The 15176-nt window shown below is 40.2% G+C and overlaps 1 protein-coding gene across 1 annotated transcript in view; it reads left to right on the plus strand.

The window, feature by feature from the left end:
- Positions 1-1968, plus strand: part of LOC135556762 (CD151 antigen-like) — a 45929-nt gene extending 43961 nt beyond the window's left edge. The window contains exon 8 of the mRNA XM_064990193.1: positions 1897-1968. Within this exon, the coding sequence (XP_064846265.1) occupies positions 1897-1956 (60 nt within the window). The 3' untranslated portion in view covers positions 1957-1968. The remainder of the gene's footprint in view (positions 1-1896) is intronic.
- Positions 1969-15176: the final 13208 nt, after the last annotated feature.

Genomic DNA, 15176 nt, shown 5'->3' on the forward strand with positions numbered 1-15176 from the left:
TGTAGACTTGAGGGAACTTAGTGATATTATTCATGTAAATGTCGACTTGGGGGACCTTAGTGATGTTAATGTAGACATGGGGGAACTTAGTACACATTATTCATATTAATGTAGACTTGGGGGAACTTAGTACACATTATTCACATTGTTGTGGTCCTGTGTGGCTCAGTCGGTAGAGCATGGCGCTTGCAACGCCAAGCGTCGTGGGTTCGATTCCCGCTAGGGCCACCCATATGTAAAAGTAGTGGCCCCAGCCGACTTGTAAGTCGCTTTAGACAAAAGCGTCTGCTAAATGGGATATATATATATATATATATATGATATATATATATTGTTTATCTGAGTTTTACATTTGAGCGTGTTTTATTTTGAGAAACAGTCTAAAAGGTTATGTGAAGTACTAGTAATGTGAATAATATAATCAGCAAAAAAAGAAACGTCCCTTTTTCAGAACCCCGTCTTTCAAAGATAATTCGTAAAAATCAAAATAACTTCACAGATCTTCATTGTAAAGGGGTTAAACACCGTTTGCCATGCTTGTTCAAGGAACCATAAACAATTAATGAACATGCACCTGTGGAACGGTCGTTAAGACACTAATTACGGTCACAGTTATGGAAACTTAGGACACTAAAGAGGCCTTTCTACTGACTCTGAAAAACACAAAGAAAGATGCCCAGGGTTCCTGCTCATCTGCGTGAACATGCCTTAGGCATGCTGCAATGAGGCATGAGGACTGCAGATGTGGCCAGGACAATAAATTGCAATGTCTGAACTGTGAGATCCCTAATACAGCGCTACAGAGAGACAGGACGGACAGCTGATCATCCTCGCAGTGGCAGACTACGTGTAAAAACACATGCACAGGATCAGTACAAACCAAACATCACACCTGCGGGAAAGGTACAGGATGGCAACAACAACTGCCCGAGTTAAACCAGGAACACACAATCCCTCCATCAGTGCTCAGACTGTCCGCAATAGGCTGAGAAAGGCTGGACTGAGGGCTTGTAGGTCTGTTGTAAGGCAGATCCTCACCAGACATCACCGGCAACAACGTCGCCTATGGGCACAAACCCACCATCGCTGGACCAGACAGGACTGGCAAAAAGTGCTCTTTACTGACGAGTCACTGTTTTGTCTCACCGGGGGTGATGGTCGGATTTGCATTTATCGTTGAAGGAATGAGCGTTACAGCGAGGCCTGTACTCTGTGCTGGGATCTATTTGGAGGTGGAGGGTCCAGCATAATCGGACTGTTGTTGTCATTGCAGGCAATAACGCTGTGCGTTACAGAGAAGACATCCTCCTCCCTCATGTGGTACCCTTCCTGCATTCTCATCCTGACATGACCCTCCAGCATGACAATGCCACCAGCCATACTGCTCGTTCTGTGCGTGATTTCCTGCAAGACAGGAATGTCAGTGTTCTGCCATGGCCAGCAAAGAGCCCGGATCTCAATCCCATTGAGCACTTCTGGGACCTGTTGGACCGGAGAGTGAGGACTAGGGCCATTCCCCCCCAGAAATGTCTGGGAACTTGCAGGTGCCTTGGTGGAAGAGTGGGGTAACATCTCACAGCAAGAACTGGCAAATCTGGTGCAGTCCATGAGGAGGAGATGCACTGCAATACTTAATGCAGCTGGTGGCCACACCGAATACTGACTGTTACTTTTGCTTTTGATCCCCCCCTTTGTTCAGGGACACATTATTCCATTTCTGTTTGTCACATGTCTGTGGAACTTGTTCGGTTTATGTCTCAGTTGTTGAATATTGTTATGTTCATACAAATATTTACACATGTTAAGTTTGCTGTTAATAAACGCAGTTGACAGTGAGAGGACGTTTTTCTTTTTTTTCTGAGATTATTGTTTCCATCGTCTCTTTATGTCTTTCAGCTCGTAGGGATGATTCTTGTTTGCTGCCTGTATCGAGGTCTGAAGGAGGAGTCATACTGAGCATGGCTGATGATAACAACTACACAACCACAACAACACAACCACAACTACAACAGGCACAACTACAACAGCAAGAAGACAACAACAACAACAACAACAACCACAACTACACAACCACAACAACACAACCACAACTACAACAGCAAGAAGACAACAGCAAGAAGACAACAACAACACAACCACAACAACACAACCACAACTACAACAGCAAGAAGACAACAGCAAGAAGACAACAACAACAACACAACCACAACTACAACAGCAAGAAGACAACAGCAAGAAGACAACAGCAAGAAGACAACAGCAACAACACAACCACAACAACATATTTACCAGTATTTAGATATGCTTTCTCTCTGTCTCGGACGCTACATACATCTCATGTAGATATTTGGAATGAAAGTCGTTTTTTTTTTTCAAAGACAAATTTAATCTATGTAGAAGTTTAGGTAAGGCAGGCAAAGAGGCAGGCAGACAGACAGACAGGCAGGCAGCAGGCAGTCAGACAGGCAGGCAAAGAGGCAGACAGGAAGGTTGCAGCAGACAGACAGACAGACAGACAGACAGACAGACAGACAGACAGACAGACAGACAGACAGACAGACAGACAGACAGACAGACAGACAGACAGACAGACAGACATGATGTGGGACAGCCAGACGGACAGGAAGGAAGACGAGCTGTGGGACGACAGTGTTATAGAGTTGGATAGCGTCTAGCCTGTATTGTATGAGTTTCTATTCCATGTTTTATTTTCTCTTCCTGCCATAGTCTATTCTGCCTTGGGTAGATGCTAGTCTATTCTGCCTTGGGTAGATGCTAGTCTATTCTGCCTTGGGTAGATGCTGGTCTATTCTGCCTTTGGTAGATTCTGGTCTATTCTGCCTTGGGTAGATGCTGGTCTATTCTGCCTTGGGTAGATTCTGGTCTATTCTGCCTTGGGTAGATGCTGGTCTATTCTGCCTTGGGTAGATGCTGGTCTTTTCTGCCTTGGGTAGATGCTGGTCTATTCTGCCTTGGGTAGATGCTGGTCTATTCTGCCTTGGGTAGATGCTGGTCTATTCTGCCTTGGGTAGATGCTGGTCTATTCTGCTTGGGTAGATGCTGGTCTATTCTGCCTTGGGTAGATGCTGGTTTATTCTGCCTTGGGTAGATGCTGGTCTATTCTGCCTTGGGTAGATGCTGGTCTATTCTGCCTTGGGTAGATGCTGGTCTATTCTGCTTGGGTAGATGCTGGTCTATTCTGCCTTGGGTAGATGCTGGTCTATTCTGCCTTGGGTAGATGCTGGTCTACTCTGCCTTGGGTAGATGCTGGTCTATTCTGCCTTGGGTAGATGTTGGTTGATTTTGACATGTACAGGGCCTTCAGAAAGTATTCATACTCCTTGACTTATTCCACATTTTGTTGTGTTACAGCCTGAATTCAACATGGATTAAATATATTTTCCTCATCAATCTACACACAATACCACATTATGATAAACTGAAAACATGTTTTTGGAAATGTTGAGAAAAAAGTGTTGAAAATTAAATATAAAAATATCTAATTTACACAAGTATTCACACCCCTGAGTCAATACTTTGTAGAAACAACTTTAGCAATGCTTACGGCTGTGAGTCTTTCTGGGTGAGTCTTTACAATCAGATTTTTAAGTCAAAACTGTAACACGGCCACTCAGGAACATTAACTGTCTTCGTGTTAAGCAACTCCGGTGTAGATTTGGCCTTGTGTTTCAGGTTATTGTCCAGCAGAAAGGTGAATTAATCTCCCAGTGTCTGGTGAAAAACAGACTGAACCAGGTTTTTCCTCTGGGATTTTGCCTGTGCTTCATTCCATTTGTTACTGAGAAACACTCCCCAGTCCTTAATTAACAATTACAAGCATACCCATAACATGATGCAGCCACCACTATGCATGAAAATATAAAGAGTGTTACTCAATAATGTGTTGTATTGGATTTACCACAAACATAATACTTTGTATTCAGGACAAAAATGTAATTACTTTGCAACATTTTTTGCAATATTACTTTAGTGCCTTGACATTTTTTTTAGGCTTCCTTCTTTTCACTCTGTCATTTATGTTAGTATTGTGGAGTATCTACAATCCATCCTCAGTTTTCTCCTATCACAGCCATTAAACTCTGTAACTGGTTTAAAGTCATCATTGGCCTCATGGTGAAATCCATGAGCGGTTTCCTTCCTCTCTGGCAACTGAGTTAGGAAGGACGCCTGTATCTTTTTAGTGACTGGTTGTATTGATACACTATCCAACGTGTAATTAATAACTTCACCATGATGAAAGGGATATTCAATGTCTGTTCCTATTATGTTTAGCTTCCTACCAATAGGTGCCATTCTTTGTGAGGCGTTGGAAAACCTTCCTGGTCTTTGTGGTTGAATCTGTGTTTGAAATACAGGAGCCTTACAGATAATTGTATGTGTGGGGTACAGATATGAGGTAGTCCATTCAAAAATCATGTTAATCCCTGTTATTGCACACTGAGTGAGTCCATGCAACTTATTATGTGACTTGTTAAGCACATTTTTACTCCTAAACTTATTTAGGTTTCCCATAACCAAGCGATTGAATAATTATTGACTTATTGAAACGTCTCATGTTTTATTAATTTGTAAACATTTAGGAAACATAATTCCACTTTGACATTATGGGGTATTGTGTGTAGGCCAGCGAGATTTTTTTTTTTTTGCAATTCAATCCATTTTATTTCAGTCTGTAACACAACAAAATATGGAAAAAGTCAAGGGGTGTGATTACTTTCATGTATATGCCCCATGACCTTAGCTAAAAAGGCGAGTTTTCGGCCTTAAATAGGATTATATTGAAGCTGTTTATGCAGAAGTTCAAATGAGTCTGTTACATTTGTTTATTTAGCATTACTTTTGTGCCTTATATTCAACACACATTTATTTTCAGATTGTTATAAATCATCTTATTTGCATTATTTAATCCTCACTTGCTACTGTACACATTACTTTTATTTTGAAATTCGTTCAGAGAGAGAAAACCTGTGTTGAACTGTCATTGGCTAGATGAAACGGAGGTCGCACTATCATTGGCTGGATTTCCAAACCAGTTCTTGTTTTCATTTTTATAATGAGTCATTAAGTTCTCCTGGCAGCAAGATATTATGCTGGCAGTACATGGCGGAATTCTTTTTTCAAAATAAGAGTCCTCCTACAAAGACATGCTAAACTTTGGGAATATCTCTATTTTTTTTTACAGTAGTACAGTATAACTGTTTTTCACAGCATTTCAATCACATTTAATAAAATATATGGATAATCTGACACACTTTTGTTTGTAATATTGATTTATTCATACCAACATTTCTCTAGAAAGTTTACACCCATACTGGCATGTTGAACGCTGTTGTTTAGGCTATATGTAAAGAAGTACACTTTTAATAAAATACAAATATATGTAATGGGAATTACTCAAGAGTCTACAAAACTTAAATCGGTCTTTTCTGCTGGGCAACAGGTTTAATACAGAGTGCCGGTGAGTTCTTACTCCACCCACTATATTCAATACACTGCTTGCGGAAAAAAATATCCTATACATGTACCATTTACTCCATATAATTGTAGTATGTCTGTCGAGAAAATTTGAATTCAAGATACCACCAAATTTAAAGTGATGGTTTTCGATAAATGTACTGAAAACTACACGTGAAAATCTGTTGGCCAGTAAGTGGGATGGTTTTCAGTGGTTGAATTACATGTTTTCAGCACTGCAAGATAACTACACCCGTGAAGCCCGTTACGCACTTCTAAGCAGTCGGGATATTCAGACCTTATGAAGATGCATAACGGACTTTGCAGGCGTGGTTCCCTTGCGCTCGCGAGCTGTCACCTGTGCAACTGACTCTGTACCGTAATACCCTGTATATAGCCTCCACATTGACTCTGTACCGTAATACCCTGTATATAGCCTCCACATTGACTCTGTACCGGTACCCCCTGTATATAGTCTCCACATTGACTCTGTACCGTAATACCCTGTATATAGCCTCCACATTGACTCTGTACCGGTACCCCCTGTATATAGCCTCCACATTGACTCTGTACCGGTACCCCCTGTATATAGCCTCCACATTGACTCTGTACCGTAATACCCTGTATATAGCCTCCACATTGACTCTGTACCGGTACCCCCTGTATATAGCCTCCACATTGACTCTGTACCGGTACCCCCTGTATATAGCCTCCACATTGACTCTGTACCGGTACCCCCTGTATATAGCCTCCACGTTGACTCTGTACCGGTACCCCTGTATATAGCCTCCACATTGACTCTGTACCGGTACCCCTGTATATAGTCTCCACATTGACTCTGTACCGGTACCCCTGTATATAGTCTCCACATTGACTCTGTACCGGTACCCCCTGTATATAGCCTCCACATTGACTCTGTACCGGTACCCCCCTGTATATAGCCTCCACATTGACTCTGTACCGGTACCCCTATATATAGCCTCCACATTGACTCTGTACCGGTACCCCCTGTATATAGCCTCCACATTGACTCTGTACCGGTACCCCTGTATATAGCCTCCACATTGACTCTGTACCGGTACCCCCTGTATTTAGCCTCCACATTGACTCTGTACCGGTACCCCCTGTATATAGCCTCCACATTGACTCTGTACCGGTACCCCTGTATATAGCCTCCACATTGACTCTGTACCGGTACCCCTGTATATAGCCTCCACATTGACTCTGTACCGGTACCCCCTGTATATAGCCTCCACATTGACTCTGTACCGGTACCCCCTGTATATAGCCTCCACATTGACTCTGTACCGGTACCCCCTGTATATAGCCTCCACATTGACTCTGTACCGGTACCCCCTGTATATAGCCTCCACATTGACTCTGTACCGGTACCCCCTGTATATAGGGGTGGTGTTGAATGCTGAGCTGTAGTCAATGAATGGCATTCTCACATAGGTGTTCCTTTTGCTCAGGTGGGAAAGGACAGTGTTGAGTGTAATAGAGACTGCATCATCTGTGGATGTGTTGGGGCGATATGCAAATTGGAGTGGGTCTAGTGTTTCTGGGATGATGGTGTTGATGTGAGCCATGACCAGCCTTTCAAAGCACTTCGTGGCTACAGACGTGAGTGCTCCGGGTCGGAGGTCATTCAGGCAGGTTACCTTAGTGTTCTTGGTCACAGGTACGACTTAAAACATGTTGGTATTACAGACTCGGACAGGGAGAGGTTGAAAATGTCAGTGAAGACACTTGCCAGTTGGTCAGCGCATGCTCGTAGTACACGTCCCGGTAATCTGTCTGGCCCCCGGCTTTGTAAATGTTGACCTGTTTAAAGGGCTTACTCGCATCAGCTTTTTCAAATGATCACTTTTACACTCAACATAGTCACTTCCTATGCGCAAATCTCCTTTCTATTTTATTCAGATAAGTTAAATTATATTCTTCTTAATATGAAATGTAATTATTTTGTAACTCCTCTGTGTAACTGTGTCATAACTCCTCCATGTAACTGTGTTGTAACTCCTCTATGTAACTGTGTAACTGTGTTATAACTCCTCTATGTAACTGTGTTATAACTCCTCTATGTTACTGTGTTGTAACTCCTCTATGTAACTGTGTCATAACTCCTCTATGTAACTGTGTTATAACTCCTCTATGTAACTGTGTCATAACTCCTCTATGTAACTGTGTTGTAACTCCTCTATGTAACTGTGTTGTAACTCCTCTATGTAACTGTGTCATAACTCCTCTATGTAACTGTGTTGTAACTCCTCTATGTAACTGTGTTGTAACTCCTCTATGTAACTGTGTTATAACTCCTCTATGTTACTGTGTTGTAACTCCTCTATGTAACTGTGTCATAACTCCTCTATGTAACTGTGTTATAACTCCTCTATGTAACTGTGTCATAACTCCTCTGTGTAACTGTGTTGTAACTCCTCTATGTAACTGTGTTGTAACTCCTCTATGTAACTGTGTTGTAACTCCTCTATGTAACTGTGTTGTAACTCCTCTGTGTAACTGTGTTGTAACACCTATATGTAACTGTGTTGTAACTCCTCTATGTAACTGTGTTATAACTCCTCTGTGTAACTGTGTAACTGTGTTGTAACTCCTCTATGTAACTGTGTTGTAACTCCTCTATGTAACTGTGTAACTGTGGTGTAACTCCTCTATGTAACTGTGTTGTAACTCCTCTATGTAACTGTGTTGTAACTCCTCTGTGTAACTGTGTAACTGTGATGTAACTCCTCTATGTAACTGTGTTGTAACTCCTCTATGTAACTGTGTAACTGTGTTGTAACTCCTCTATGTAACTGTGTTGCAACTCCTCTATGTAACTGTGTTGTAACTCCTCTATGTAACTGTGTTGTAACTCTATGTAACTGTGTTGTAACTCTATGTAACTGTTATAACTCCTCTATGTAACTGTTATAACTCCTCTATGTAACTGTGTTATAACTCCTCTATGTAACTGTTATAACTCCTCTATGTAACTGTGTTTTAACTCCTCTATGTAACTGTGTTGTAACTCCTCTATGTAACTGTGTTATAACTCCTCTATGTAACTGTGTTGTAACTCTATGTAACTGTTATAACTCCTCTATGTAACTGTTATAACTCCTCTATGTAACTGTGTTATAACTCCTCTATGTAACTGTGTTGTAACTCCTCTATGTAACTGTGTTATAACTCCTCTATGTAACTGTGTTGTAACTCTATGTAACTGTTATAACTCCTCTATGTAACTGTTATAACTCCTCTATGTAACTGTGTTATAACTCCTCTATGTAACTGTTATAACTCCTCTATGTAACTGTGTTGTAACTCCTCTATGTAACTGTGTTATAACTCCTCTATGTAACTGTGTTGTAACTCTATGTAACTGTTATAACTCCTCTATGTAACTGTTATAACTCCTCTATGTAACTGTGTTATAACTCCTCTATGTAACTGTTATAACTCCTCTATGTAACTGTGTTGTAACTCCTCTATGTAACTGTGTTGTAACTCCTATGTAACTGTGTTTTAACTCCTCTATGTAACTGTGTTGTAACTCCTCTATGTAACTGTGTTGTAACTCCTCTATGTAACTGTGTAACTGTGTCGTAACTCCTCTATGTAACTGTGTTGTAACTCCTCTATGTAACTGTGTCGTAACTCCTCTATGTAACTGTGTCATAACTCCTCTATGTAACTGTGTAACTGTGTTCTAACTCCTCTATGTAACTATGTAACTGTGTTGCAACTCCTCTATGTAACTATGTAACTGTGTTGTAACTCCTCTATGTAACTGTGTTGTAACTCCTCTATGTAACTGTGTTATAACTCCTCTATGTAACTGTGTTGTAACTCCTCTATGTAACTGTGTTGTAACTCCTATGTAACTGTGTTGTAACTCCTATGTAACTGTGTTGTAACTCCTCTGTGTAACTGTGTTGTAACTCCTCTATGTAACTGTGTTGTAACTCCTCTATGTAACTGTGTCGTAACTCCTCTATGTAACTGTGTCATAACTCCTCTATGTAACTATGTAACTGTGTTGCAACTCCTCTATGTAACTATGTAACTGTTGTAACTCCTCTATGTAACTGTGTTGTAACTCCTCTATGTAACTGTGTTATAACTCCTCTATGTAACTGTGTTGTAACTCCTCTATGTAACTGTGTTGTAACTCCTATGTAACTGTGTTGTAACTCCTATGTAACTGTGTTGTAACACCTCTGTGTAACTGTGTTGTAACTCCTCTATGTAACTGTGTTGTAACTCCTCTATGTAACTGTGTTGTAACTCCTCTATGTAACTGTGTTGTAACTCCTCTATGTAACTGTGTTGTAACTCCTCTATGTAACTGTGTAACTGTGTCATAACTCCTCTATGTAACTGTGTCGTAACTCCTCTATGTAACTGTGTTGTAACTCCTATGTAACTGTGTTGTAACTCCTCTATGTAACTGTGTTGTAACTCCTCTATGTAACTGTGTCATAACTCCTCTATGTAACTGTGTCATAACTCCTCTATGTAACTGTGTCGTAACTCCTCTATGTAACTGTGTTGTAACTCCTCTATGTAACTGTGTTCTAACTCCTCTATATAACTGTGTAACTGTGTTCTAACTCCTCTATGTAACTGTGTTGCAACTCCTCTATGTAACTATGTAACTGTGTTGTAACTCCTCTATGTAACTGTGTTGTAACTCCTCTATGTAACTGTGTTGTAACTCCTCTATGTAACTGTGTTGTAACTCCTCTATGTAACTGTGTCGTAACTCCTCTATGTAACTGTGTCGTAACTCCTCTATGTAACTGTGGTGTAACTCCTATATGTAACTGTGGTGTAACTCCTCTATGTAACTGTGTTGTAACTCCTATGTAACTGTGTTGTAACTCCTCTGTGTAACTGTGTTGTTACTCCTCTATGTAACTGTGTTCTAACTCCTCTATGTAACTGTGTTGTAACTGTGTTGTAACTCCTCTATGTAACTGTGTTGTAACTCCTCTGTGTAACTGTGTTGTAACTCCTCTATGTAACTGTGTCGTAACTCCTCTATGTACCTGTGTCGTAACTCCTCTATGTAACTGTGTCATAACTCCTCTATGTAACTGTGTTGTAACTCCTATGTAACTGTGTTGTAACTCCTCTGTGTAACTGTGTTGTAACTCCTATGTAACTGTGTTGTAACTCCTCTATGTAACTGTGTTGTAACTCCTCTATGTAACTGTGTCATAACTCCTCTATGTAACTGTGTCATAACTCCTCTATGTACCTGTGTCGTAACTCCTCTATGTAACTGTGTCATAACTCCTCTATGTAACTGTGTTGTAACTCCTATGTAACTGTGTTGTAACTCCTCTGTGTAACTGTGTTGTAACTCCTATGTAACTGTGTTGTAACTCCTCTATGTAACTGTGTTGTAACTCCTCTATGTAACTGTGTCATAACTCCTCTATGTAACTGTGTCATAACTCCTCTATGTAACTGTGTCGTAACTCCTCTATGTAACTGTGTTGTAACTCCTCTATGTAACTGTGTTCTAACTCCTCTATGTAACTGTGTAACTGTGTTCTAACTCCTCTATGTAACTGTGTTGCAACTCCTCTATGTAACTATGTAACTGTGTTGTAACTCCTCTATGTAACTGTGTTGTAACTCCTCTATGTAACTGTGTTGTAACTCCTCTATGTAACTGTGTTGTAACTCCTCTATGTAACTGTGTCGTAACTCCTCTATGTAACTGTGGTGTAACTCCTCTATGTAACTGTGGTGTAACTCCTCTATGTAACTGTGTTGTAACTCCTATGTAACTGTGTTGTAACTCCTCTGTGTAACTGTGGTGTTACTCCTCTATGTAACTGTGTTCTAACTCCTCTATGTAACTGTGTTGTAACTGTGTTGTAACTCCTCTATGTAACTGTGTTGTAACTCCTCTGTGTAACTGTGTTGTAACTCCTCTATGTAACTGTGTTGTAACTCCTCTATGTAACTGTGTCGTAACTCCTCTATGTACCTGTGTCGTAACTCCTCTATGTAACTGTGTCATAACTCCTCTATGTAACTGTGTTGTAACTCCTATGTAACTGTGTTGTAACTCCTCTGTGTAACTGTGTTGTAACTCCTCTATGTAACTGTGTTGTAAGTCCTCTATGTAACTGTGTTATAACTCCTCTATGTAACTGTGTTGTAACTCATCTATGTAACTGTGTCGTAACTCCTCTATGTAACTGTGTCATAACTCCTCTATGTAACTGTGTTGTAACTCCTATGTAACTGTGTTGTAACTCCTATGTAACTGTGTTGTAACTCCTCTATGTAACTGTGTTGTAACTCCTATGTAACTGTGTTGTAACTCCTATGTAACTGTGTTGTAACTCCTCTATGTAACTGTGTTGTAACTCCTATGTAACTGTGTTGTAACTCCTCTATGTAACTGTGTTGTAACTCCTCTATGTAACTGTGTCATAACTCCTCTATGTAACTGTGTCGTAGCTCCTATGTAACTGTGTCGTAACTCCTCTATGTAACTGTGTCGTAACTCCTCTATGTAACTGTGTAACTGTGTCATAACTCCTCTATGTAACTGTGTAACTGTGTCATAACTCCTCTATGTAACTGTGTCATAACTCCTCTATGTAACTGTGTTCTAACTCCTCTATGTAACTGTTTTCTAACTCCTCTATATAACTGTGTTGTAACTCCTCTATGTAACTGTGTTGTAACTCCTCTATGTAACTGTGTAACTGTATTGCAACTCCTCTATGTAACTGTATTGCAACTCCTCTATGTAACTGTGTTGTAACTCCTCTATGTAACTGTGTTGTAACTCCTCTATGTAACTGTGTCATAACTCCTCTATGTAACTGTGTCGTAGCTCCTATGTAACTGTGTCGTAACTCCTCTATGTAACTGTGTCGTAACTACTCTATGTAACTGTGTCATAACTCCTCTATGTAACTGTGTAACTGTGTCATAACTCCTCTATGTAACTGTGTCATAACTCCTCTATGTAACTGTGTTCTAACTCCTCTATGTAACTGTTTTCTAACTCCTCTATATAACTGTGTTGTAACTCCTCTATGTAACTGTGTTGTAACTCCTCTATGTAACTGTGTAACTGTATTGCAACTCCTCTATGTAACTGTATTGCAACTCCTCTATGTAACTGTGTTGTAACTCCTCTATGTAACTGTGTTGTAACTCCTCTATGTAACTGTGTTGTAACTCCTCTATGTAACTGTGTTGTAACTCCTCTATGTAACTGTGTAACTGTATTGCAACTCCTCTATGTAACTGTATTGCAACTCCTCTATGTAACTGTGTTGTAACTCCTCTATGTAACTGTGTTGTAACTCCTCTATGTAACTGTTTTATAACTCCTCTATGTAACTGTGTTGTAACTCCTCTATGTAACTGTGTTGTAACTCCTCTATGTAACTGTGTCGTAACTCTATGTAACTGTGTCGTAACTCCTCTAACTGTGTCGTAACTCCTCTGTAACTGTGTTATAACTCCTATGTAACTGTGTTAACTCCTCTATGTAACTGTGTTATAACTCCTCTATGTAACTGTGTCATAACTCCTCTGTAACTGTGTCGTAACTCCTCTGTAACTGTGTCATAACTCCTCTGTAACTGTGTCATAACTCCTCTATGTAACTGTGTAACTGTGTCGTAACTCCTCTATGTAACTGTGTAACTGTGGTGTAACTCCTCTATGTAACTGTGTTGTAACTCCTCTATGTAACTGTGTTGTAACTCCTCTATGTAACTGTGTCATAACTCCTCTATGTAACTGTGTCGTAGCTCCTATGTAACTGTGTCGTAACTCCTCTATGTAACTGTGTCGTAACTCCTCTATGTAACTGTGTCATAACTCCTCTATGTAACTGTGTAACTGTGTCATAACTCCTCTATGTAACTGTGTCATAACTCCTCTATGTAACTGTGTTCTAACTCCTCTATGTAACTGTTTTCTAACTCCTCTATATAACTGTGTTGTAACTCCTCTATGTAACTGTGTTGTAACTCCTCTATGTAACTGTGTAACTGTATTGCAACTCCTCTATGTAACTGTATTGCAACTCCTCTATGTAACTGTGTTGTAACTCCTCTATGTAACTGTGTTGTAACTCCTCTATGTAACTGTGTCATAACTCCTCTATGTAACTGTGTCGTAGCTCCTATGTAACTGTGTCGTAACTCCTCTGTGTAACTGTGTAACTGTGTCATAACTCCTCTATGTAACTGTGTAACTGTATTGCAACTCCTCTATGTAACTGTATTGCAACTCCTCTATGTAACTGTGTTGTAACTCCTCTATGTAACTGTGTTGTAACTCCTCTATGTAACTGTGTTGTAACTCCTCTATGTAACTGTGTTATAACTCCTCTATGTAACTGTGTTGTAACTCCTCTATGTAACTGTGTTGTAACTCTATGTAACTGTGTCGTAACTCCTCTAACTGTGTCGTAACTCCTCTGTAACTGTGTTATAACTCCTATGTAACTGTGTTAACTCCTCTATGTAACTGTGTTATAACTCCTCTATGTAACTGTGTCATAACTCCTCTGTAACTGTGTCGTAACTCCTCTGTAACTGTGTCATAACTCCTCTGTAACTGTGTCATAACTCCTCTATGTAACTGTGTAACTGTGTCGTAACTCCTCTATGTAACTGTGTTGTAACTCCTCTATGTAACTGTGTAACTGTGTTGTAACTCCTCTGTGTAACTGTGTTGTAACTCCTCTGTGTAACTGTGTTGTAACTCCTCTATGTAACTGTGTTGTAACTCCTCTATGTAACTGTGTTGTAACGCCTCTATGTAACTGTGTTGTAACTCCTCTATGTAACTGTGTTGTAACTCCTCTGTGTAACTGTGTTGTAACTCCTCTGTGTAACTGTGTTGTAACTCCTCTATGTAACTGTGTTGTAACTCCTCTATGTAACTGTGTCGTAACTCCTCTATGTAACTATGTAACTCCTCTATGTAACTGTGTTGTAACTCCTCTGTGTAACTGTGTTGTAACTCCTCTATGTGTTGTAACTCCTCTATGGGGCGGCAGGGTAGCCTAGTGGTTAGAGCGTTGGACTAGTAACCGGAAGGTTGTGAGTTCAAACCCCCGAGCCGACAAGGTACAAATCTGTCGTTCTGCCCCTGAACAGGCAGTTAACCCACTGTTCCCAGGCCGTCATTGAAAATAAGAATGTGTTCTTAACTGACTTGCCTGGTTAAATAAAAAAAAAAAAAAAAAAAAAGTAAAAAAAATAATAATAATAATTAACTTGTAAGTCGCTCTGGATAAGAGCGTCTGCTAAATGACGTAAATGTAAATGTAATGTAATATATGTAACTGTGTTGTAACTCCTCTATGTAACTGTGTCGTAACTCCTCTATGTAACTATGTAACTCCTCTATGTAACTGTGTAGTAACTCCTCTATGTAACTGTGTAGTTGTGTTATAACTCCTCTGTAACTGTGTTTTAACTCCTCTGTGTAACATCTCCTCTAGGTCCATGGGTGTGGAGACCAAGCCAGGATGAGAATCAGTAAAGAAGGGGTTCTGTATGCTGGTGGTGGACACAAGGACAAGTCTGTACATCCTAACAACAAGGCCCATCTACACAGGAAGCTGGACTCCAAACTCAAAGAAATGGACAATAGAAGAAGACCAAACCCAAAGAGAAAGAGGATTATTGACCTTTTTA

This window comes from Oncorhynchus masou, chromosome 15 (assembly GCF_036934945.1).
Source record: "Oncorhynchus masou masou isolate Uvic2021 chromosome 15, UVic_Omas_1.1, whole genome shotgun sequence".
NCBI classification, from domain to species: domain Eukaryota; kingdom Metazoa; phylum Chordata; class Actinopteri; order Salmoniformes; family Salmonidae; genus Oncorhynchus; species Oncorhynchus masou.